The sequence below is a fragment of the Electrona antarctica genome (assembly GCF_951216825.1).
Source record: "Electrona antarctica genome assembly, chromosome: 24".
Lineage (NCBI taxonomy): Eukaryota > Metazoa > Chordata > Actinopteri > Myctophiformes > Myctophidae > Electrona > Electrona antarctica.
The window spans coordinates 19,854,286-19,879,805 of record NC_136803.1 but is presented as its reverse complement, the minus strand read 5'-3'; the positions used below and the strand labels follow the sequence as shown (position 1 = coordinate 19,879,805).

Below are 25,520 nucleotides of genomic sequence, written 5' to 3'. Positions count from 1 at the left end.
ATCCGTAGTCGGGTCGCGGGGGCAACAGCTCCACCAGAGCACTCCAGACTTCCCTCTCCAGAGCAACATTAGTGACTTCCTCCTGGGGGGACGTGCCTCGAGGACCTCCGTATTCGTAGAGCTTTCGTAGAGGTTGATACGATCGCTGGTCATCTGCTGGCTGAGAGACAGGACCAGGGCCGAGGAATAAACTGTAGGTTGTACGGAAAGATGCACAGACAGACATGCACGCATGCACATGCACACCCAGGCAGGCAAATGGGACACAGTAAGTGTAAGCTGGATAGAGACGAGCAGAATGCTAAACAAAATGGAGAAGTACATTATTGTGAAAACCTTCCTTCTTTTCTGCCAACTTTCCCCCCATTTTAGTCGTTATGCCAATTCCCTGATGTCCCTACACACTTGTGTAGTGTTGTCACTGCTGACCCCTATTGGTTGGTCTTGGGACTGGTTGGTCATAGGGATCATAATCTAAGTTCCCAGACGTTTTCGGCTGCTGCTGTGTGTGCATTATAAATACAAAGTTAAGAAGAAACTACAATCGAGATTATACTAGAGAGTGCGGATATTCCTTTTTTCATTCAAATAAATGCATGTCTGTTAAAATGTGTGTGAACTAAAGACTCACAGAATGCTGCCAGCGCCACAGGGTCCAGTGTGACAAACTCCCGCATAGCCGTGGGCCTTTAGCCAGATTCATCCTGAACAGAAAACACAGTATGTGAATTCATTTTTCAACAATGTGTGTGACTACATACTGTACACAATGCACACATCTCTTTTAAAGCAATGGACTTATAATTGATTTTATTTAACAATTTCGCTTTTTCCCCTCACATCATTTTGTATCATCAGAATTGTCAGAGACAGTTAGGAAAGCAAGATAATAATTTATCCCAAACTGTTAGCAACCTATAATATGATGTATAAGTGGTGGTTAATATTTTTTACAGTCTGGTGATGGTGGATCTCATGTGACCAGCCTTGGAAATATCGACTCTCATGCCTGAAAATGCTGCCCACCCTTGTATAGAAAAAAACTATTATTAATATCGGCCCCACCCTACTGATGTACTGAATGCTGAAGACCATATCGCTCTATTGATGGAAGATGATTCTTTCTCAACACTTTTGTTATTATTATTATAATACATGTATTTAAAATGGAGCATACACACAACTCCCCCTTGGGCTTAAGTTGTACTCTGTCATACTATCTGCGAAAATAGCTAATCAACGCATGATACGCATCGCAATGTGACACTTTGGCCCCTTTTCCTCTAGGGTTGAACCGGCCCAGTTCTTAGTCCATGAGCCAGATCCCCAAAATTGGAACGTTAATTACACATTATGCAATTGTGCAAAACCATACCTATTTTAAATTGTTTATAGGATCATTGTTTATAGGATCAATATAAGTAAATTAAGATATGATAAACCCTTCCGTAGCTTTGTCATATTTATCACAGCTTTAGTAATTTTCACCTATAGTAGCCTATACAGGTGAATAGGTAAAAATGTAATTAATAGTTATCACCATGAAACTGATTGATTACTTACACGAAGATGATTTATTGAATTTAGTTTTCTGAAATTGTAAAATATGAAAAAGCTACTACTGTGGAACTGTTATGATATATTAATTTACTTATATTGACCCTATACACAATTTAATATAGGTATGCTTTTGCCCACTCAATGCATAATGTACGTTCCAATTTTGGAGCTCTGACTCATGGACTAAGAACCGGGCCGGTTCAACCCTGGTGGAAAAGGGGCCTTGGTGAGCTTGCACTAGGGCGGCTAGTTTCAGCGTGCGTAGGAGAGGGGAGAGCGTACCTGTCGAAGGCGGCCACAGTGCTAATTGCCAGCAGCATGTAAAGCAGAGACTGCGACGGATACGCCAGGCTGTGGTAGTGTTCCAGCAGGTTGTCGAGAGCTGTGAGCTCAGGGCCGGCCAAGACGTACACTATGATGGTGTTCCACACGGCGTAGCCGGCCAGGAACCCATGACAGAACACCCCTAGATCCCTGCAGAAGAGAAGGGAGGAGGAGTGTTTTTCATTCCCATCTGTCTACGGATATGATGTGTGCTTCTTCACTGATACAGTGACGCACTCACATTCAATTCAATCTTATTAAAGTGTCAAATCACAACAAGAGCAAGACATTCTATGACAGTGATATTAACTGGAAAAAACATCAAGCAGAACCCGACTCTAGGGTGGGCCAGAGAAATATAGTAAGAGAGTGGCGACACTAGCGTTGACTCCCATTGTAACAATGGAATAGAGGGTATGCGTGTGACATCATCATCAAACCCGGAAGTTATGCAGGAATGCCTAATGAGTGGCAAAAAACTACTTTCTGGCCTTGACAGCCCATACACCAAACAGAAAAGTCCTATCTGATTGCATTAAACAACATTAAACAATGTTAAACTCACTTTTCCTGTTGCTTTGCCACTCGATTTGCCACTCGATGTGCCATTCACTTTAAGAATGCGCATACTCTCTATACGGAAATGCTCATTCTATCTCAATGGGATAGTTCCAGCCATAGGAGCAATGTTTGGAACTATAGCCCATAGGCACCCGCTTTGCGGCGAGATCAAAGCGTGTCGCTACTCTCCTACTCTACACTCTGGGGTGGGCGGGGACCGTGTCAGGGGAGAGAAATGGAGAGAGATGGAGAGACAGGAGGAGAAACGGAGAGTGGATATAGCCACATAATGATGGAGACAAAACTGGAACAAGAATAAAAGGTGCACGGCACTGCACGGGCGCACACACACACAAACACACACCTGAACCCTGTGTGTACTCTGAGTGCCACGTCTCTGGTGTTATAGAGAGACTGCAATTCCATTAAGTTGTCCGACTGGTGATTGGTCTTCCCCCCCCCCCTGTCATAACGCTCTGCTGGCTGAAAACGCTCTGCAGATGCACGCACGCACGCACGCACGCACGCTTATAACCATATAAAATTAAATGGGAGTTAAATGCTGCAATTTGTAAAAATGGCAAAATATGACTCATAACGTTGTTGAAGTGGGACTCATAAAATGTCCCTGGGACTCATCTAAAAGACCATCCCTGCATCCCGGGACTCATTACATTGAAAACCTATTTACATCACTGCAATAGCAAGCAAAAGCCTTCACTTACGTTTTTTTTCCGGAAATGAAAACCGGAGCGAAACCAGAGCGTTACACAGGGAAACTAGGCACAGCTGATCACCCGAATGAATTGATATTAAAAAAAGCGTCCTTAGGCGTCAGTGGCAACGGGTACATAAATAGTAAGAGAAATCTATGAAAATCTGGGAACTAAATCGTTACCAAGAAATTTCTTCACCAATGTGTTTCTGTGTTTTAATATTTTTATACAGTGAGTAATCAGCCTTGGAAATCAACGGTTCCCGAGCCATGATGTGGCACATACAGTAGGTCAGGAGCCCAACTTCCGTTTCCATAGAGAGAGGCATAGAGTTGTCCAGATACCATTTTTTTCAGACCGAGTACGAGTATTTAAGTACTTCATTTTTAGTACTCGCCGGTACCGAGTACTTTTTTATTTTCCTTGAGTAACCACTTATTTTACCCCCTTTGTCGCCAATTTAATTTAATTGTCATACCTACACTTGTCAGTTGTCATTTATGCTTGTAGATCGGCTGTTTTTGGCGATTTGCTGCAGTGTTGTTGGGTCAGACTTGCTCCCGTTGCATTCGTTCAGCCTAGTGTCAATTGTACCAGTACCAGTATCGGTATCGGAACTTTAGCGAGGCAGCTTGATGTACAAGTGCTGTGTACACCCCCTGGGGCCTGTCCTGTCCTGGACATGACACTAGTGTGTCATATGATGTACTGTACAAGTACACCCCCTGGACATGACACTGGATAGTAGCAGTGTTGTTTTTGGCAGCAAATGTGATTTTTAGTTTTTGTCATAGTCTCTGGAATAATTTTCATATAGTTTTAGTGCCCTGGAATGATTTAGTCTAGTTTTAGTCGACTAAATATCATAAGATTTTAGTCGACTAAATCTACAGTTGATTTAGTCGACTAAAATGTATTTTCTCGGGCCTTGAAATGACCGATTACAATTCTCACAAAATTAGATTGCATAGGTGTCTGAATCTAGATCTCGATATTTTTTTCGATTAATTGTGCAGCACTAAATCCCAGGGAGGACACTCTCACCTACAAGGCTTCATGTGTTAAGTAATTCAAATGGGGTTTAAGTATTCCTTTAAAAGTGTCAAACTTTACTTACAGTTGGCTGTGATGACACATCCTGCTAGAGTGAACACCATGCTGTCCTCCATGATCTGAAAGGATTCATTATACACTGTCAAAATAAGTCGTCACATTTGTGATGTGATTGAACCCCACTTTAATACCATTGCATCATTTCACGAAGAAATAACAAGAGCTTGTGAGTAAAATAGCAAAATCTGTGACCCACATTAAAGATGTATTTTTGAGTGGTGCAAACCACTCCAACAACTGGCTTTGTACCCGTGTACCCATGTTCGTACCAAAAAAACGAGCATGGTTGCTATGGTTAGCATGTGACGTGTGTAGTTGCACCACTCAGTTCACACGGGTGTGATTTTTTTAACCCATTTAGACCTGAGGTAGATTCAACAACATATCTGATGATCTAAATCATCGCAGTTTTCTGAATAGATATAGTTTCTATATCAGTGGTGCTCACACTATTTCATGTCAAGGACCCCAGGAATTATATGTAATTGGCCGTGGACCCCCCCCCCCCCAGAAGCAAAGATTTGACTTTAAAACGTTTGCTCTAGTATTCACCTGTCTCTCTGTGAGGCTGGATTGAAGCAAGGCGTCTACAAACACGCTCTGGCTCTGCAGGGCTTTCCTCTCCCTGGTCACAGACAGCAGTACTGACTCCATCTCGGACAGGGCTGGACAACACAAGACGCTCTCGTTAAACACATGTCATGAACCCTAGCCCAACACCGCCAAAGTGCCCTTGAGCAAGGCACTTGAACCCCAGCGGAGCTGCTCAATGGCTAACGGACCGGTATAAGACTGTGGTTGTACTTGTCAGCTCTTAGGTTTTAATGTGTAATCTGCCTTGTCTGTGTGTTTCTATATGCCGTGCGTTGCTGAAAATAATAAAAGAGAGAGAGAGAGAGAGAGAGAGAGAGTGATAACAGACGTATTGAACCTCCTCTCACTCACCGCTCTCATAATGTCCCTTCCTGCTGGAGCTCTTCTCCATGGAGCCATCCTGGTAGCCTTTCCCAATCTCTGACCAGATCTGGTGAATTAGGAGCGACAGTCAGGAACAAGGAACAACCCAGTTAAAAAAAATAATATGACATGTCATATTTGTCAGGTGAAGCAAGCACTGTCTGTTAATTTTCTCACCGCATCGTGGTTCTTGCGGAAGCGCATGACCTCCGCGTCGTCTTTGAAGCGCGGACCCAGGGCCAGCTGGGTGACGGTCTTCATGGAGAGTCCGAGCAGGTGGGCACACAGAGGGGTGTGCTGGCCCTGCGGGAACGACTGCCATTTCTCCACCAGCTCCTCCACCAGCTTAGAGAGAGACGGAAAACAGCAATGATTATCTCATTGCTGAACACTTTGTCGTACGACGCATTCTGGGCTTCTAGACGGGCTACTTTCGGCACGCTTAAAAGGGGGTGCGTACGCTTTTCAACAACGTTTCGCCCCGCCCCGGGTTGTTTCATTAGGTTGAAATAAAGAGGACGGGGAGCAGAATTATATGGTGTGCGGACATTCCACTTTTTTCTTCATTTGATCATTTTTTGGGGACCAGCATCATATTTAAAAACTGTGGGATGTGCATATCGTTGTCCTTCTTTACATATGAATTACGCTCCAGCTAGGGATAATACTTATTATATGTCAAAACCCACGTCAAAACTGTGTGTGGGGGGAGGAAGGGGAGAATGTTTAGGCCTGTCACAAAAATGCAAAATGATATTATGCTGATTATCTGATTGACATTTATACCACTTAACTGGTGTAAAAGATCAGTTTCTCCAGATAAGGTAAATTGCCGATCACAGAGAGGATAAATGCCGATTACCGATCAGAGTGAATATCGGTCGATATGGCCGATCACCGATCGCTGGCCGATTATCGGAGCATCTCTAGCTCCAGCCCACCAACCTGGAGGACGAGGTGGAAGTTGTTCTTCAGCGTGTTGTCGATGCCGTTCTCATACACCTTCTTCCTCATCATGGCCTCTGTGGCCCCGCCCCCCGCGCCCGCCTGGTAACCTAGCAACGACTTCAGCATCGTCTCGAAGGAGTCCGCTGGGGAGGGACGAACAAAAGGAAACGGACGTAGAAACATTTTATATCCATTTCAAAAGAGAACAAGCCACGGGCAAATTATGGTTGTTGTTCTGAAGATAATAAACATGCAGCGTGAATGTTACTTTGCCATGATGTAACTCCAAATATTGGTGAGATATCTCCAATAGTTACTCAGCTGATTCATTGATATATTTATTCCCAACAGTCTCCAGCCCTCAATGGCTTACGTTGCACGCCAGGTGAAACCGCTCTCAAAGTCACTCTTTTACAATATATAAAAGGAGGAAAACAAATCTGATTCTGCCAGACGGCATTCGTATTTTTATTTGAATGGCATTTTTAACTTCCCGTTGTGTTTTACTACTTGAAGATACAGATCTACTGTACTGGTCCAGTCCAGTCCAGCCCAATTAATTAGTCAACTCAACAGGAAGATGGTTTTGTGATTTTATATATGACAGAATCTGCTTTGATTACAATTTGTATATGTGCTATGAAGACAGTGACTTTGAGAGCCGTTTCATCCATTCATTATGTTTACACAACCCAAATATCTACCAAAGTCTCATTGTGATTTAAGTACCCATTTAGACCTGAGATCTGTTTCTATGTCAATTTAATTTCATGTCAAGGATCCCCAGAATAATCTGTATTTTGGCCGCGGACCCCCATCTGAAAATATGTTGTTCCAGGCAGGGACACCCCAAGAAGCAAAGATTTGAGTTATAAAAAGTTTGCTGTGAAAGAATATATATTCAAAGATGTGCGGTGTGTGCCACATTTTCAAGATTAAAAAAAATAGCAGATCTACAAGCTCATAGCGCGGCACTCGTGCTATTTTCAATAGCTAAAGTATAAGATAATGCTTAAAAAACACCAAAAGGGGTTCCCGTCCAGAATGGGATCGACTGTTTCTCCCGACCAAAAAAATGGTTCACAGTTCACACTCACTGGTCCTGTTGGGGTTGATGTGCTGTCGTAGCTGTTCCACAGAACCCAGACTGACCACCGGCCGGCCTCCGAACCAGAACGACGCCACGGGTCCAAACTCCTGGTGCAGGCTTAGCAGGAACTCGTGCAGACTGCCCCGGTTCACAATGTCCTGCAGGTTCCCATCCCTGACAAGAGAGGAAACACTGTTCTGAACCACTGTGTTAGAGGGGCAGGGGCTGAAATCCCCTAAGAGGGCACTTTTGGACAAAAAATGCGAAAATAGCAGATCTACAAGCTCACTACATCAGCTATTTTCGTGGGGGGAACCCAGCACTCTTTAGCTAGTGGAGATGCAGTGTACGACATGGGTGAATGTAATGCACAATCTATGTAAAGCGCCTTGGATAAAGGCACTATATAAATGCACCATTTACCATTTATTTCTAAATACATTTGTTCAATGCAAAATACTGTGTTCAAGTTCAGGAGACTTTGGAAAAAATCAATTCTCCTAGAATGCTGGCATGGAAAGAGGGCAGTTGTTTTGCAGACGGGCAAAAGGACAGGATCTGAAGCCCCCTTTGATGTCTATGTATTGTGTGCACGTCCTTGACTGTACTGTTGTTCTGTTTAACCAGCATGGGCTCCAGACTAAGGCTGCAGCAGTTAGCATGGAATACAGCAACATAGAATCTCATGACTGAAAGTGTAATGATCATTGATGTAAATAGGTTTTCGATGTAATGAGTCCCGGACTCCCGGGATGCAGGGATGGTCTTTTAGATGAGTCCCAGGGACATTTTATGAGTCCCACTTCAACGACGTTAGGAGTCATGTTTTGCCATTTTTACAAATAAGTCACTATAAATAAGATAACTAAGAACTAAGAATATCGCATGGATGCACCTGGGACGTATCCTCAGTGATGTATCGCAAGGTCATAAGCAGAAAGTATAGAAAATGATTGTTGCAACCCTGTTTTCAATTAATTAAATCCAACCAAACACTACTTCATAACACCATGCGTTAACTTACATTCCCACCCTGATAAGAATATGAATCAATAATAAAGTGAACTTACTTCTCATCTGTGGGGTTGAGACCTGGAATGCCAGAAGCACGCCTGGATGACTGGAATGGTGAGCAGATAAAAGAGCCACAATGGAAACAAATTCATTTAAAAATAAATGCAGGCCTATATGTTGTTTAGTGGTTAGCTATTTAGACTCTCTCTGAGTCTCCCTGGTAGTAGGTCTTTGGTATTACGGATGTCATGTCCTGTATTTGTTGTTACTGGCAGAGCTGTGTAACATGTATTTGCCTCTTCTCTTGGCCAGTGCGCACTTGTAAAAGAGACTATGGTCTCAATGTGATTTTACTGGTTAAATAAATGTTAAATAAAATAAAAAATAAAATGTGTTTGTAGACGAAATATTATGTAAACGACTCCAGTGAAGTCTCACACACGCGCACACACATACACCCACATATTCCACCCACACACACACACACACACACACACACAACTTATCTCTCTCACTGACACACATACATACAGTACAGTAGGCTATATATGGGTCACAGGGTCAGAACGTTTCTGTTACATTTCAACAGATGATGAGCACACCAGATAATGATAAAACATCTGTTTTGGGGTTTCCAGATGTTAAAGTTCCATTACAAACCGTTTTAGACACAAAGCAGCAGCAGGGGGTTCGTTTGTTTGCTATCAGGCTAACTACACTGCTGTTATTGTTTCACGAACTTACCGGATAAAGATAGAGAACCGCACCAACCAGAATGACAACAAATGTCACAGCGAAGATGGCAAAGTCCAGCATGGTTTATAAACAAAGTACAACGTTTTATTAACTCTTAATTAGTGCAGGACTATAAGGAGTAGGACTTTCACATGGTCAGATGACTGTTACCACGTCTACGCACTCTGCAAGTTAGTCACTAATCCATCTCTCCGAGTTCAACTACACGGACTAGTAGGAACCTATTTCCTCCCAGATCAGCCATGGAGTAAAACAGAGTTACGACAACTCCGTTCACTTCATGGGGCTTCAGTCCTACATAGACTTCAAGAGCATAGCAAATGGGGACAAGTCCTGGAGCGCAAGTTGGCAGAAATGCATTGGACCCAGGTAGACCTAGAATGCCTGTGATCATTTAATTAACTTACGTATGTAACAACAGAGCCATTCTAGGGCTAGGACCCAGGCAACAGCTCAGCTTTAATGATCTTAAATAAAACCTTTATTTTAGATTGTTTTGTAGTAATAGTACAACATAAACATGACAAAGACTTTAGTTGTCACTGTACAATACTTTTAAACAGTTGTCATGTTGCACACGTGCCTTAAAATAGCTCTTGTTTGCGCCGCCCTCGTTGAAAACAATGTATTTCCAACTCCAGCTTGTCCCCGTTCAGGCTGCATGAACAACAGCAGCGCTCGAGCGCTCAGTTTTCTGCCCCCTCACTGTCGTAACTCTGTCTGACTCTATGGCTTTGTTTTCCTCCGAAGTGGTGGAAAGCCTGGTGGACGAGGTTAATGGCTTTGGCAGCAAGCAGCAGCAGATACAGCTAGAGCAGTTCGTTTCATGTCCTGTCCTAGTAAACTGTATCTAGCATTAACAGATCGCTAAAGTGTGTTACTTGCCGGGAAGACCTCGATCCACACCAGGAATCAGGCTCAAGAGAGAAGAGGCTATGGTTTGTATTTGCAAATCAAATCGCAAAACGCTAACCCGGGAACCCTCCAAGCTACTCATTCGCTGCTAGTTTCGATCGAGTTTAATAATTGGCAAATTATATTCAAGCGGCCGTCAGGACTTGCAGGACCTAGCTCTGGTCCATAGCCCTAACCCTAATGCTAATTAAATAGCATTAGGGCTATGGACCAGAGCCAGTCAGGAGGACCCTGAACCTGCTCTCTCCTTGGCCGAACAGGCGGATTCCTTCCATCCACCTTTCATAAAGTGTCTGCCTGGTTACCAAAGAAAACACAGTGGGCGCCAAAACAGTGCATGGAATACTGGGCAGTGGGCACCAAAACATGTGCATGGAATACTGGGCAGTGGGCACCAAAACAGCCCAGCCAGCACGCCGACGTGGGAGCCAGGTGGGATAACTATATGGGACCCATATGAAAAATCTCACCTGGGTTGCCCGTGTGGGCTTTAAGTGGGTTCTACCTGGGTCCCACCATGGCAATTTTATGTGGGCCTAACTGGGCTAGCCCGTGTGGAAACTTTAAGTGGGTTCTACCTGGGTCCTAGGTGGGCCCCACCCCTATGGCCCCACCTTGGCAATTTATGTGGGGCTGACATGGGTCCCTAGTGCATGGAATACTGGGCAGTGGGCACCAAAACAGTGCAACCTGAGAAGTCTGGGAAAGAAATGCACATCCCCAATCCAAACTTGGGCAGGTGCTGAGCGAGGAGTATAGCCTATAAGTGAGGGTAGCAAATATATTAAAGTCTTAACTCATGTTGATTTAGGTGATGTAATGGTGATGTAAAACAAACGGTGCCAACACAAACATTAAATGCCATTAACACAATCAGCGCCGGGATTCCTTCAAAAATAGGAGCTCTGGGGTGCTCAAGACCACGGAGAGCGCCCTGGATTAGGAGAGACGACTGAGACTTTAATCTTGACAAATTGTTTTTAATGATAGTAGGCTGACTTTGTTACTGTTAATAATAATGTGGCTGTTAAAATTAGACTTATTTGATCCCACACTATAGGATGGAAAACATGGAAGTGGAACCTGCAGCCCGTCATCCCACCCAGAATCGACGGCAAAATGTGCCACAGAATCAGATGATGAAGAAACCAGAGGCGGGGTAGGTTTTCTCACAATGCAGGTGTTCTGATTAATTCTAATTTCAATAATAATAATAATATCCATAATTAATATAATAATAATTACTATTCTATGAATACACACACACACACACCAAAGTCAAATTTGTAATGGAATATCAGTAATTCTATGGCTAGTTTTCCCTGACGCTGTTCTGATGCCTGGGGCAGCAGTGCTAGTGGCATAGGGCTTTAAGCAACTAGTCGACTAGTAAATCCACTAGTCGACCTTGTTGGTACTAGTTGACTAGTTTTGTTTTTACATAAAAAATAAATAAATAGGTAGGCCTAGTTAAACAACTAGCCGACTAGTAAACTAGGCAGCTAGTCAACTAGTAAAAATCACACCCGTGTGAACCGAGTGGTGCAACTCCCCTCTCCCCCTGCCCCTCTCTCTCTATCTCTCTCTCTCTCTATCTCTCATTAGCAGGCAACAGTGCAGCACTATATCTCTCTCTCTGTTTCTGGCACAACAGCGCCACCTTTGCCCCTACTGGTACTCTAAACATAGTCCCATAGTCCCGGACATTGCTGTTCCTTGGAGTGGTTGCACCACTCAAAAATCACTAGAAGTGAAAGCTCTAGCATGAGCCTTTGGCCCATGGTACCCTAAACTACCTTGCCGCTCAAGTGAGCCCATTATTGGCATCATTTTTATACAAAGACAGATGACATCCATTTTTCTTTTCTTCTATTTTTCTCCCAATTAACTTTTTTGCTGCTATCTACGTTTATAAACGTAGCTAGGCTATAGGTACCTAATGGTACGTACATGTTCATAGATAACCGTATACTCCATGTATGAAAGCGGCGCCCGTCAATTTACCTTTTAGCATTGCTCCGGTTACTATGGAGAGCCTCCGTCCCCACCAGCTATGGGATTTAAAAAAATCCAGCTCCATTGAGCCTCCATTATAACAGGATTTTCAAAGCGCTGTATCTCTAATCCATGGTGAGCCGTCGCGCATCCCGACGATCATTTGTGAGTTTGTATCGCATCGCTGAGCACATGTAACTGTTTGTAATGATAGCTAAGGGGTATGAGCTACTGCTAACGATGACTGCTCACAACAACAGCCCCCACCTCCCTGAATAACCCGGAAACTAAACAAGGATAGTAGAGTTGGAGTGGACGGGTGGCATTCGTTAGGTGTGCTTATGCTACCACCTAGCGGCAGTAATTGATTTAAGTCGTTAATGCCAATTTCCCCCATGTGTATAGTTCCCTTCACTGCTGACCACTACAGTACTGTTTGGTCTGGGGAGGGTGTAGACATCCACTTGTCTCCTCTGATACACATGTCGGCAGCCGCTTCTGTTCACCGGGAGGGTATAATGTGTGCGGAGCAGCGGAGGAACACACTATCCTTCCACTTCCACTGCTCCCCACTATATAGGCGTCTCAGCCAACCTGTAGGAGTCGCAGACATGCAGCGACAGAGAATGGTCTCACCTGCAGACAATTGTTTGTTGGAGCACCCAACCAAGCCTGACTCGGAAGCTCAGTCTCTACGATGGTGGGCACGTTGTGTCTCCGTCGCGTGCGTCAAAAAACGAACCGGGGCAATTTTAATGCAGTCACACAACGCAACGCAACGCGGGCAGTGGAGCCACCTTTCATTGATTAAAAAGGGAACATTCCCTGATGGTGACAGAGACGCGACGCTGACGCGCCCGGTGGAGCCCTGGTGTAAGGGGATTTGCCTCACAACTGTTGGCTGAAGTCAATGTTCTACAATTAATTAATAAGGAACTACACTGGAACTCCAGGCTCTTTATTTTTATGTCCACAGAGTTGTCAGCTTGTACCACACTCCTTCATTACTTACTTTACTTATGCCTATCGCTCCTTTTCATGGAGCATAGGCCGTTGACTACAGTTCGCCAGACTCCTCTATCCTGGGCCTTCTTTTCCAGCTGTTTCCATGTCAGTCCACACTGCTTGATGTCAGTCTCAAGGTCCCTGCGCCAGGTGTTCTTCGGCCTCCCTCTCTTTCTTGTGCCTTGCGGGTTCCATCTAAGGGCTTGTCTTGTGATGCTGGTATTGGGCTTCCGAAGTGTGTGGCCGATCCATCCCCACCTTCTTCTCTTAATCTCCTCTTCCACTGGTGGTAGCCTCGCTCTCTGCCAGAGGTCATTATTGCTGATGGTGTCTGGCCAGCGAATGCTCAGAATTCTCCTCAGGCAGCTCATAGATATCAATAATTAATGGTTAAAATAATCTTTATCCAACCATGGCAGGCTGCTGTTTTTTGGTTGTGTATTATATTTTTGTAGATTAAACTAGTTATAGCATTCAGTGTGTCAGCATATCTTTAAGTCTATAATTTAACAAGTTCCTCTGTCATACATCATGTAAAGAGAACTTTAACTTAATCAGTAACAGTAGCATTTGAGGCATGTCTCATTTGCCTCATGCAGGGCAGGGGACATGGTGGATGAGCACCATTTAAGATGTGGAGGACAGGGATGAAAGGCCACACCTCTGTTTAGCCTCATCCTGTCACTAATGCTTGTGTCTCTCTCCTCCATTTGGGTTAATTCTCACCATTGACAGAGAAAACAACAGATGAAGCGTTCTAGTGAGATGGGTAAGTTCTGGCTCCACACGGTGATGGTACCGCCACCAATGATGAGGGATGAAGGCAGCAGCGACTTGGATGTCATTGCCTCATTTGTCAGCTCATCATGGGCTTGTTGGCATTTTCACCAAGTGGGGTTTAATGATGTGCCGCCCATGGCTGCAGAATGTGTGGGTCAGTGTTTTCCACTGATTGAAAGTATGTGCAAGATATGGGACATGGTCTTGCTACAGTCCTGTATTGTACTGTATAGAGCGCCGCAGTCCTGCCCCCTACGAGGGCCCAGGAAATAATTCCCCGTTCATTTTCCCCATAGACATTTCAAAAAGTATTTATTTAAAGACCTTTTAAGCCTCGTACAAAACCAACAAGAAGAAGAAAAAACCGGCAGGTTACACTTTTTTGTTGTTTTTCTTCTTTGCAATTATTTGTTCAGCACAAAATATTGTGTGTCAACTTAAACGTCTTTTTGAAAAGCTTATGGGGAAAATGAACGGGGAATTCACTTCTGGGTCTCTCGTCGTCATGAAAGGGCGTGGGACTGTGACGCCCTATATAGCTCCAGTTCATGGTTTTAAATGGTTCTTGGCTATTAACAACCTTAGAAATGCCAACGTTTTAGAACAGAACAATGCCACAGCATCTCTAACGTTCCTGGCAACACTGCTGGGAACACGGCAAAGAGCACAAACAACTTTTAATCAGCTTGGCATGATGGCAGACAACCATGCATCTGCTGTGATGATGGCCGGTGAATAGGCCTACTCTTAAACCATAGCAATCTTCAACTGCAGTGCACTTTTCATGCTGGCTGATGGCTGCGTGAATACATATGTCTTCTTGTGTTTATCACAAATATTTAAAACACTTTACCTGTTTTTGAACAGTGTTCCATTCTCCTCACCCAGTTGCTTGTGTCATACTGGTTTGGTTGGAGTGATTGTGTGATGATCTTTGATCTCCCTTGCTCCTGAATTCTACTCAACTCCTCGTTTCTTGGTTTACCAGAGTAATTTAAACAATCCAGACAGTTAACCTTGTTTTTTTACTGGACTGCCGTCTGTAAAATGGTGCATTTATATAGCGCCTTTATCCATACATAGATTGTGCATTCCATTCACACATTCACCCGCACATTCATACACCGATGGCGGCGGAAACCATGCAAGGCACCAACCAGCACATCAGGAGCAATTAGGGGTTCAGTGTCTTGCTCAAGGACACTTCGACACTAACTCTGGGGGAACCCGGGTTCGAACTGGCAACCTTGCGGTTACCATCCAGCCACTCTACCCCTGAGCCACCACCGCCCCAGTAACCATGCAGATCATCTGGTCCTGTGGATGGGTGTGATGAAGGCAGGCCATCATTGGAGCTGGATTCCTGTCGCATAACTCTGGACATATGTGTGGTGTTGCAGAGGACGCCTGTTCATGTTCCCTCTTGTCTTTGAAAGCACAAGTGAGGATGTTGGCTTTCTAATTGTTGTTCAGTGGACAAAGGACCTGTTAAAATTAGAGATGTCCCGATACTGTATCGGTATCGGGAAAAGTATCGGATCGGCCCTTATTTGTCATATCGGGTCATATCGGTATCGGTGAAAATGCCAGTCTAACCACAGATCTGACACAGGGGTAAGGGGTTGACACTATGGCAAGTAAATCAAATGTTGGGACATGTGGAATTTGCTCTGGAGTTGCCCAAACTGCAAGTGCACATTTGAGTGAGGAGTCTGCTATAAACACAACATGAGATATTATAGCTAGATAGCTATAAACACAACATGAAATCAGGACACTGGTATCGGTATTCGGTATCGGCAGAAATTGAGGTATCGGGATCGGATCGGAAGCAAAAAAAGTGTAACGGGACATCCCTAGTTAAAATGCACATTTTAAATGTGTATGATTTTACATTATTGTATCATTGTATCCCCTCAAAAACGAGATGGTACATCTCAAGGAGGGGTTCAGAATAAATAATTTCAATCCTGGAGTTATACGGTACATGCTACCGCAATGTCCACCTTCATACAAGTTTCCTCAGCCGTTGGCTGTGTTTAACTTGTCCACAGGGTGCCCATGTAAGAGGGTTCTCATTGGGATTACCCTCTTAGGGCAGTATTATGCGTGTCTTAAGTACCAGGTCTTATGCCTTAACTTAAGACCTGGAGGCGTGGTCAATGCTGTTTGGCCACTCAGAATAGCCAAATGGCATTGATCACGCCTCCAGGTCTTAAATTAAGTAATAAGACCTGGTACTTAAGACACGCATAATACTGCCCTATTAGTGATTAAACAATAAATCGCCATATAGGTGATTGGATGTGATCACTTGTCAATTGCTTGTAAGCCGCTGTTTCAAGCTTTATTTGCATAGATGCTTTGAACTTATATGCTGCTTTGCTTTCCCAGTCTTCACTAAAGGCACATCGAAGACGATTGCTTCTCTGTCCAGCATGTTGCACTTGCAGGGGGTCACTGAGCCAATCCTTGATAAGTTAAAATCCAGTTCCTGGTATTATATCATATCCAACTGATCTTAATGCTGAGCCACTTTAATCATGCTCGTTGTGTATGCATGCACAGGCCTTCGGTACGTGTGGGAGTACCGCAGCCCCACTACATCTGTCCCACCACACTACGAGTGCAAGCTCTGTGGCGTGTCCCGTTCACAAAGTGATATAGTGGACCATATTAAAAGCTGGAAACATTGCTTCAACTACTTGGTGAGTGTGACACTTCCTACATCATTTGGTTGCGTTTCCTTTTTTTAGATAGGATTTTGAATTTTACAACTTGACAACAAAATCACACACACACTAACACGAATAGAAAAATCACACCCGTGTGAAGTGAGGGGCGCTAATATTAAAGTCTAACACATGTCGATTAGGTGATGTAGTGGGACCACAGTGATGTAAAACAAACGGTGCAAACACAAACATTAAACGCCGTTAACAATAAAGAGACAATATGACGTAAATGACACATGACGTAAATTTTCCCTTCATTGTCATTGGGATTTACAAAACAAACATTGAACTTAAGACACATTAAAAATACAGGTCAGCATCCCCAATGTTGGTGCGGTGTTGTTGTGTTCACAGAAGCGTGTACACCCAAATAAGATCACATGTGAATGCCATTATTGTTAATGGTATTTAATGTTTGTGTTAGGGACAAGCTGACAAACATTTTCCCTTCATTGTCAATGGTGTTTTTAAAACAAACACTGAACTTAAAACAAACCTGTATCCCTCAAAAAAATCCAGGTCAACGTCCTCAATGTTGGTGCAGTGTTTGTTGTGTTCACAGAAGCGTGTATACCCAAATACGATCACATACGTGTATGAAGAGCTTGAAGATGCCCAGGAAGACTCTGCCATTAGGAAGAGCATTAGAGAGTTTGCAGCAGAGGTTGAGCAGCTTGAGGGAAGGGGTGAACTCAAGATAGGTACGTTCTGGCTCCACGTGGTGACGGTACCGCCACCAATGACGAAGGCAGCGACTTGGATGTGCCTCATTTGTCAGCTCATCATGGGTTTGTTGGCATTTTCACCATTCCTGAGATTCCCTCTCAGAAGTGGGGTTTAACCCCCATTCTGGGCGGTTTTAAAGCATTGTTATACTTTAGCTATTGAAAAATAGCAGATCTACAGGCTCATAGCTCGCCACCGAGTGGCACGCTACAAGCTTGTAGGTCTGCTATTTTTGAAAAATCGTGAAAATGTGGAGCAAATCTTTGAATATATATTATTTCAGTGTGAACGTTTTTAACTCAAGTCTTTGCTTCTGGGGGGGACACTGGAACAACATATTTTCAGATGGGGGGGGGGGGGGGTCTGCGGCCAAATACAGATAATTCTGGGCGTCCATGACATGAAAAAGGTTGAGTACCACTGACATAGAAACATGGGGTTTTTCAGAAAACCTTTAGGATTTAGAAGACATGTTTTAAGAATCGTCCTCAGGTCAAAATGGGTTAAATCGTTCTTGACTGAACAACCTTAGAAATGCCAACCTTTTAGAAACAGAGCATACCTATTTGCACACACCTCGACAGTGGGTGCAGGGCCAATAAGGCAATTATGGAAGGAGGTTGGGCCCGCACACCATTCTTTTGGTAAAGAATTACTTTATTGAATAAATAAACGACAACGTTTTAGAACAGAACAATGCCACAGCATCTCTAACGGTCCTGGCAACTGTTGTGCTGGGAACATGACAAAAGAGCACGAACAACTTTGAATCAGCTTGGCACGATGGCAGACAACCATGCATCTGCTGTGATGATGGCCGGTGAATAGGCCTACTCTTAAACCATAATCGTGACTTCAACTGCAGTGTACTTTTCATGCTGGCGTTGGTGTTTAAATAATAAATCGCCGTATGTGAACCTTGTGGTATCACTTGTCAATTGCTTGTATTTGCATCTATGCTTTGAACTAGGGATCGACCGATTATCGGCAACGGCCGATTATCGGCTTCGATATTCATATTTTTTATTAATATCGCTATCGGTGCAAAAAAATATATAATCTATTTTTTTCTCAAATGCACGAACATGGTGCAACAACCACTCTCATTGAAAAATCGGTAGAGCACGGTTGTAAGCAGAGCCATAGAATAGAGTATAGAGGGTATGCGCGTGACATCATCATCAAACCCGGAAGTTATGCAGGAATGCCTACTGAGTGTCAAAAAACGACTTTCTGGCCTTGACAACCCATGCATCCAAACATAAAAAGTCCTATCTGATTGCATTAAACAACGTTAAACAATGTTAAACTCACTTTGCATGTTGCTTTGCCACTCGATTTGCCACTCGATGTGCCATTCACTTTAAGCATGCGCATACCCTCTATAGACAGTTACGACATTGAGGGGGCAGAAAACAGCCTGGTCACGTGGTTCATGTACTCGCGCGAGCCCATATACTCCAATGCCTTCCGTAACTTCCAGTTACCAGTAGAAGTCTATGTAGAAGAGCCGCCATTGGACAGTCAGTATTAATTTCTAATTCATATTTAGTTGCCAATAATTTAACTGTAAGTCATTATTGCTATAAAATACAAATTCTACATGCAATAAAAAAGTGGCCAGTAGTTACAATGGTGGGGCCAGTAAAAACAACAAGGTCACATGGCTTTGGGGAGTTTGGGCAGCAGATCTACAAGCTCTCAACATGTCATGCCGCAATGCGTTGTGGGCTTGTAGATCACCTATTTTGATCAATATTAAAAAAAATAAACATTTCTTTTCCCCAAATTATTTTTCTTTTTCAAAGGTTCGAAACCCGTACATTAGAACGAAGCTTTGAAAATTCGATTTTTGTGGGTCAGCCCTACTGTACACAGCCTGCACTTCATACAGTACCATGTTGCATATGCTGCTACAGTACATCTTTGCACTTGAATAGAAAGAAAATTGATGGGGGGAAAGTGTTAGAGAAACGATGTTGGTGCTTTTTGCACTTCTTTTTTATAAGCAATAAATGTCCTCCAATGCATTTAAAGGAATTCTTGTGTTGGAATTTATGTTACTGTAAAAACTTAAATTCATATCGGCTCATAATATCGGCTATCAGGCTCTTTTGATCTCCACTAATCGGTAATCGGCCATATCGGCCAAAAGACCTTTGAACTACTTTGTACTTATATGGCGCTCTGCTTTACCAGTCTTCAATAAAGGCACATCCATCAAGTCGTTTTCTCTGTTCAGCATGTTGCAGGGGGCCACTGAGCCAATCATTGGTAAGTTAATAATATCAAATTGGTTTTTAAATGTTTACATGGTCATGTTTCACCTTTGTTCTCTGGACTGGTAGTTAGACTTCCGAGCTCTGGTAGAGCAACCACACGAGCCTCAACAAGTGGTAACTGTATTGTTCCCAGGTGTAACAACTCATTCGGACAGTCTGCCTTCTCAGTAAAGGGAGCAAACCTATGGAACTCTTTGCCTACGGTTCTAAAACTAGAGACGGATGGTAACGTGTTCCACAGAGGACTCAAACTATGGTTTAAATCAAATCAACTGTGTTCACATGTATAGCTTGAGGTACTAGAGTGGTTATGTTTACTTGTGTATTTGAGATTATGTAATGGGTACTGTAATTTAGCTGTAAAAATTATTAGAATGTATAATTTTTGGTATTTGATTGGGTGTTTTTTTTTAAACTAAATTGTATTTTTTAGAAAAGTCTCCTGTGGACAAGTGGTGAAAATTAGCACATGTGCTAACACACTGTAAATGATGCATCTACAATTTGTACAACTGTGCAATGAGCAATGCAATTGTTATGTCCATATCAAATAAATAAACATAAACTGATCTTTGCTGATCCACTATAATCATGCTCGTTGTGTATATGCATGCACAGGCCTTCAGCACGTGTGGGAGTACCGCAGCCCCACTAAATCTGTCCCACCACACTACCAGTGTAAGCTCTGTGCCGTGTCCTGTTTACAAAGTGATATGGTGGACCATATTAAAGGCTGGAAACACGGCTTCAAATACTTGGTGAGGTGACACTTCCTACATCATTTGGTTTGCGTTTTCTATTTTTAGATTGGACTTTGAATTTTACAAATTGACAACAAAATCAAAAGAGAATCGGACCCGTCTGAAGTGAGTGGTACTGTACTGTAAAAGCCCTCCTCCCTGGCCTATCTGTGTGTTAGGCTGTGCAACAGTGACACTTGGTGGTGAACAAACACTATAACGCTATTTCCGTGCTCGGACACAGCCAATTATTTGGAATAATTGTAAGGTGTAGGCCTATAAAACCCAAGACTTTCTTTTATTAAAATACAAAAAATAAAAAACTGACTTTGTTCCATACAGTGAATGCAAAATGACTTGTTTCCATACTAGTGAGTAAAATTGCTTTACAGCATTGATGGTCTTTATTAAAGGCGGATGGTTAAATAAAAATGATTAAAGTTAAAGCTGTTAAATTACAATAAAGGTACCCCCATCTCTATACAAAACACTGCCATGGTGTATGAAGATATATCGAGATGCAATTTTACAGAAATGTAATCATTTGTTTTGGTTTAATTGCATTTCATTTGCACAGGCTGTTTCTGATGAATCAGTGTGCACTGTGCGGTCAATCATATTCTATTTATTTCCCATGTTATTTCTCCTATATCAGTGTGCACTGCAGCAAGACAAGGTTGACTGATGTAATAATGCCAAAACTTTGTGCAGCAGTAGGCTGTAACAATTAAAAATCACACCTTTGTGAAGTGAGGGGCGCTCTTATCGTATATCATCCCTTCATTGTCAAAGGACAAAGACAAATGTAGTCGATGTTTTTGTGCCACAATAAGGCACGAAGTGGATAGGTAAAAAGGTAAGAGCTGATGCGGTGCTCATCTACATATGACGTAAATTCTCCATTGTCAATGGGAATTTAATGTTTGTGTAGGACAAATTGTTCAAAAACATTCCACATTTGTCACTTTTTTCCTATATTTTTTTTGTTGAAAATATCAGATCTACAAGCACTGGGCTTGTAGATCTGAAAAATAATAACAGATCTATGACGAGTCGTTGCTGGAAATAGTGCAGTTGCTTGTTTTGGGCTTGTTTTCATAGACCTGGTTGCTTATTTCTCCCACAAAATATGGCAACACTGGGAGTAGACCAAATGAAAAACAAAACTCTTGTACAGTAGGTGGCGGTATGCACCTTTATGTTGGTGCGACCCGCCATAAAACTCAGAGAAGAAGAAGAAGTAGACCAAATTAATTCATCTCAGAGAGAGTGGATGAGAACAATGAAACAAACGGGAGAGGAGAGACGAACAGAGGACGTTTTATAATAGACGTGTGCTGCAGTGCACAAACCTTTCTGTAACTTTGTGTCTGAGATTGTCTTTGCACGACAGTCTGCGTAAAGTTGCGAAAACAGCAGGATCAAAAAAGACTGTTTGCTTTGTGAGATAATGCTAAGCTAGCTAGCCTCAAGTACAGTCCGTCTATACAAGTGAATAGAAAGTTTAACGTGAACCGAACCAGTTGGTCGCCGTTTGGAGGGACAGTCTGTCCTTTTCAACCTGAAGACACAAAGAGGACAACCCAGATAGAGCTTTGAGCAACCAGGGCTTCACTCAAAGTTCCTCTTCTTTTTCGCAGTTAAGTGAGCCTGGGACCGAGGCTACTGGCAACGTGGAATGAGATTGAGAAGGCAGTGAGTGGACTGAAATACCACATTAAAGGTTTGGTTTCTCATATTCATTTTTCATTCCCTTTTCTTTTAGCAGGGGCGGACTTGTAAGAAATCAGCAATATTTGGCTTTTGGTGACTAGTTTCTGAATTTTGGTGTGGTGTTAGGTATGGGTTTTCAAAAAGCTGTGCAAACGCATTGGGCGCGCCACCTAGTAGTCTGTTTGCACAGACTCAAATATTGGATACGTCCACGATGGAGCTGTCGGGAGCTTAAAATGCCTATGGTTTCATTGCAAACCGACCACTAGGGGGCGAGCAAAATAAGTTTGCAATGTTTTTTGAAAACCTTATGACCATACCTAACAGCATGCCAAAATTAAAAAAGCAGTTACCAAGTGCATAATTGTTATTTTTTACGTGACACTGCCGGGAGCTAAAATGCATATAAACTGTATAAACTGTGATTAATGTAAAAAAAATTATAACAATTATGCACTTGGTAACTGCTCTTTGAATTTTGGCATGGTGTTCGTTATGGTCATAAGGTTTTCAAAAAACATCGCAAACTAATTTGGCTCGCCCCCTAGTGGTCGGTTTGCAACTTTGGAATGAAACGGGCATTTTAAGCTTGCGGCAGCCATCGTGAACGCCATCTTGAAAACGATCCCTTTCAAGTTGTTTGTTTTCCGTAAAATGTTAGTATGTTATTTAGCACACCCAATGGTAACAGAATCCTTTCATTGCAAACCGACCACTAGGGGGCGAGCCCAATTAGTTTGCAATGGTTTTTGAAAACCTTATGCCCATACCTAACACCATGCAAAATTCAATTCAAAAAGTAGTTACGAAGTGCATCATTGTTATGATTTTTTACATTTACATTTTAGCCACCGTGGACGCCATCTTGAAAACTATGCCTTTCTGGTTGTTCGTTGTTCCCAAACTTTTAGTATGTTATTTAGCACACCCAATAGTAACAGAATCCATTCCGAAAAATCTCTTTTTAAAAGAGATTTTTCGGATAAAAGTTTTATCAATTATTTTGGTTTTCAACCATACCTATACATATCTAATATTTGAGTCTGTGCAAACAGACCACTAGGGGGCGCACCCAACGCGTTTGCACAGCTTTTTGAAAACCTTATACCCATACCTAACGCATGTATCAAAATGACGGAGCGGTTGTGCAAAGACCCGCCCGACAGCACTGTTTAATGCAATTTATTTGTGCAAGTTATTGGTAGACCTACTGTTGACTTTTACAACTTTGTCATGAGTAATTCAACAAAAAATACTTTATAACTGGAACAAATAAATTGCATTAAACAGTGCTGCCGGGCGGGTCTTTGCGCATCTGCTCCGTAATTTAGAATTAGGCATAGCCTACCTAACACCACACCAAAATTCAGAAACTATTCCCCAAAAGCCAAATCTTTACAAGTCCGCCCCCTGCTATTTTTCGTTTTTCTTTTAGGTTTTATGACCTCAATTACACCCCCAGAAAAACCTGAACTGTGAACATTCAGTGGATTTTCTGTGGTCTGACGTTTTCTCTGGGGTTTGGAAGCATTTTGAGCTGCAATGAAAACAGGCAAAACAATAAAAACAGTGACATCTGCTGGCAAATCCCATTGACATATATGGAATTTGCAGGTTGTGACATCATAAACAGCAGGAAGATCAGAGCACTTGTTTGAGCCAGAAAACACCAGACCACAGAACATCTACTGAATGTTCTGTAGTTCAGGCTTTTGAGTGGTGTAAACCACTCCTACAACTGGCTTTGTTGTGCAGAAAAAATGAGCATGGTTGCTATGTTCACCCGGGTGTGATTTCATACAACTGGCTTTGTTTGTGCAGAAAAAATGAGCATGGTTGCTATGTTCACCCTGTTCACCCGGGTGTGATTTCATTACGTCAGACAGGCTAAGACCTTACACCACTCAGTTCACACGGGTGTGATTTTTTTTGGGTACAATTGAGCTCAGAAAACCAATTTTTGTTTTTTACAAAAAATACTTTTTTATGTCACCTGTAGCTCCTAGCCAGACCAACCTGAAGACCAGCCATACCTCACCCAGTGTGTGGAGCCCAGACTGCAGGTGAAGATGAACTCTCCAGACTCAGCCAGGGATGTTTCTATTAAACAGGAGGAACCTGAAGACATTTCTATTAAACAGGAGGAAACTGAAGACATTTCTATTAAACAGGAGGAACCTGAAGACATTTCTATTAAACAGGAGGAACTTGAAGACATCTCTATTAAACAGGAGGAACCTGAAGACATCTCTATTAAACAGGAGGAACCTGAAAGCATTTCTATTAAACAGGAGGAACCTGAAGACATTTCTATTAAACAGGAGGAACCTGAAGACATCTCTATTAAACAGGAGGAACCTGAAGACATTTCTATTAAACAGGAGGAACCTGAAGACATTTCTATTAAACAGGAGGAACCTGAAGACATCTCTATTAAACAGGAGGAAACTGAACACATCTCTATTAAACAGGAACCTGAAGACATTTCAATTAAACAGGAGGAACCTGAAGACCTCCCACAACTCAACATTCTGCACATGGTTGTGTGCAAAGAGGAAGTTTCTCCTGGACAGGAGAGGACCCCCAGTCTGCTCCAGGAGGAACCAGAGCCTCCACACATTAAAGGGGAGCAGGAGGAACTACTTCAAAGACCAGAGGAACCTGATGGGTCAATGTTGACATTACTAGCAGTGAAAGGTGAAGTTGATGAAGACATCTCTTCACACTGCTCTGAAGTTGAACTTGAATCTGACACTGAAGTCACTGATGACAGTGGTGATTGGGGGGAGGCAAGTGCAGGTGTCGAGTCTGTCGACACTGTAGAAAGACCTTTCCAGTGTAAAATGTGTAACAAGAGTTTCAGTAAGTTAGGTGAGTTGAAGACGCACCAGCGTATCCACACGGGAGAAAAGCCGTTTCAGTGTAAACAGTGTGACAAGAGTTTCAGTCACTCAGGTGACTTTAAGAGACACCAGCATGTCCACACTGGAGACAAACCTTTCCAGTGTAAACATTGTGACAAGAGTTTCAGTAGGTCAGATAAACTGAAGGTACACCAGCGTGTCCACACTGGAGACAAACCTTTCCAGTGTAAACATTGTGACAAGAGTTTCAGTAGGTCAGATAGCCTGACGGCACACCAGCATCTCCACACTGGAGACAAACCTTTCCAGTGTAAACATTGTGACAAGAGTTTCAGTAGGTCAGATAGCCTGAAGGTACACCAGAGTGTCCACACTGGAGACAAACCTTTCCAGTGTAAACATTGTGACAAGAGTTTCAGTAGGTCAGATAGCCTGAAGGTACACCAGAGTGTCCACACTGGAGACAAACCTTTCCAGTGTAAACATTGTGACAAGAGATTCAGTAAGTCAAGTCACCTGAAGCCACACCAGAGTATCCACACAGGAGACAAACCTTTCCACTGTAAACAGTGTGACAAGAGTTTCATGTACTCAGGTGTATTTAAGAGACACCAGCGTGTCCACACTGGAGACAAACCTTTCCAGTGTAAACATTGTGACAAGAGTTTCAGTCGGTTAGGTAATCTGACGTCACACCAGCATCTCCACACTGGAGACAAACCCTTC

At 42.9% G+C, this 25,520-nt stretch overlaps 1 protein-coding gene and 1 long non-coding RNA gene across 3 annotated transcripts; one reads left to right on the top strand and one right to left on the bottom strand.

Annotated features, from left to right (window-relative positions):
- Positions 1–56: 56 nt before the first annotated feature.
- On the bottom strand, positions 57–9,261 carry LOC306917254 (cytochrome P450 20A1-like). 2 transcript variants are annotated; one of them, XM_079495396.1, is made up of 10 exons: positions 9,028–9,261; positions 8,340–8,389; positions 7,277–7,443; positions 6,177–6,322; positions 5,409–5,576; positions 5,220–5,298; positions 4,827–4,939; positions 1,843–2,034; positions 632–704; positions 57–191 (listed from the first exon to the last, which is right to left on the bottom strand). In XM_079495396.1, the coding sequence occupies exons 1-8, from the start codon at positions 9,097–9,099 to the stop codon at positions 1,951–1,953; spliced, it is 879 nt and encodes a 292-aa protein (XP_079351522.1). In that variant the 5' UTR covers positions 9,100–9,261; the 3' UTR covers positions 57–191; positions 632–704; positions 1,843–1,950. The 2 variants fall into 2 exon arrangements, with proteins under 2 accessions (XP_079351522.1, XP_079351523.1); XM_079495397.1 differs by lacking the exon at positions 632–704 and adding an exon at positions 4,279–4,333 and having other exon boundaries at positions 71–191.
- A 7,776-nt stretch (positions 9,262–17,037) lies between these two features.
- LOC306917273 lies at positions 17,038–20,229 on the top strand. Its single transcript, XR_013789134.1, has 3 exons — positions 17,038–17,170; positions 19,395–19,469; positions 20,096–20,229. It is a non-coding gene; the product is annotated as an uncharacterized lncRNA (long non-coding RNA).
- Positions 20,230–25,520: the final 5,291 nt, after the last annotated feature.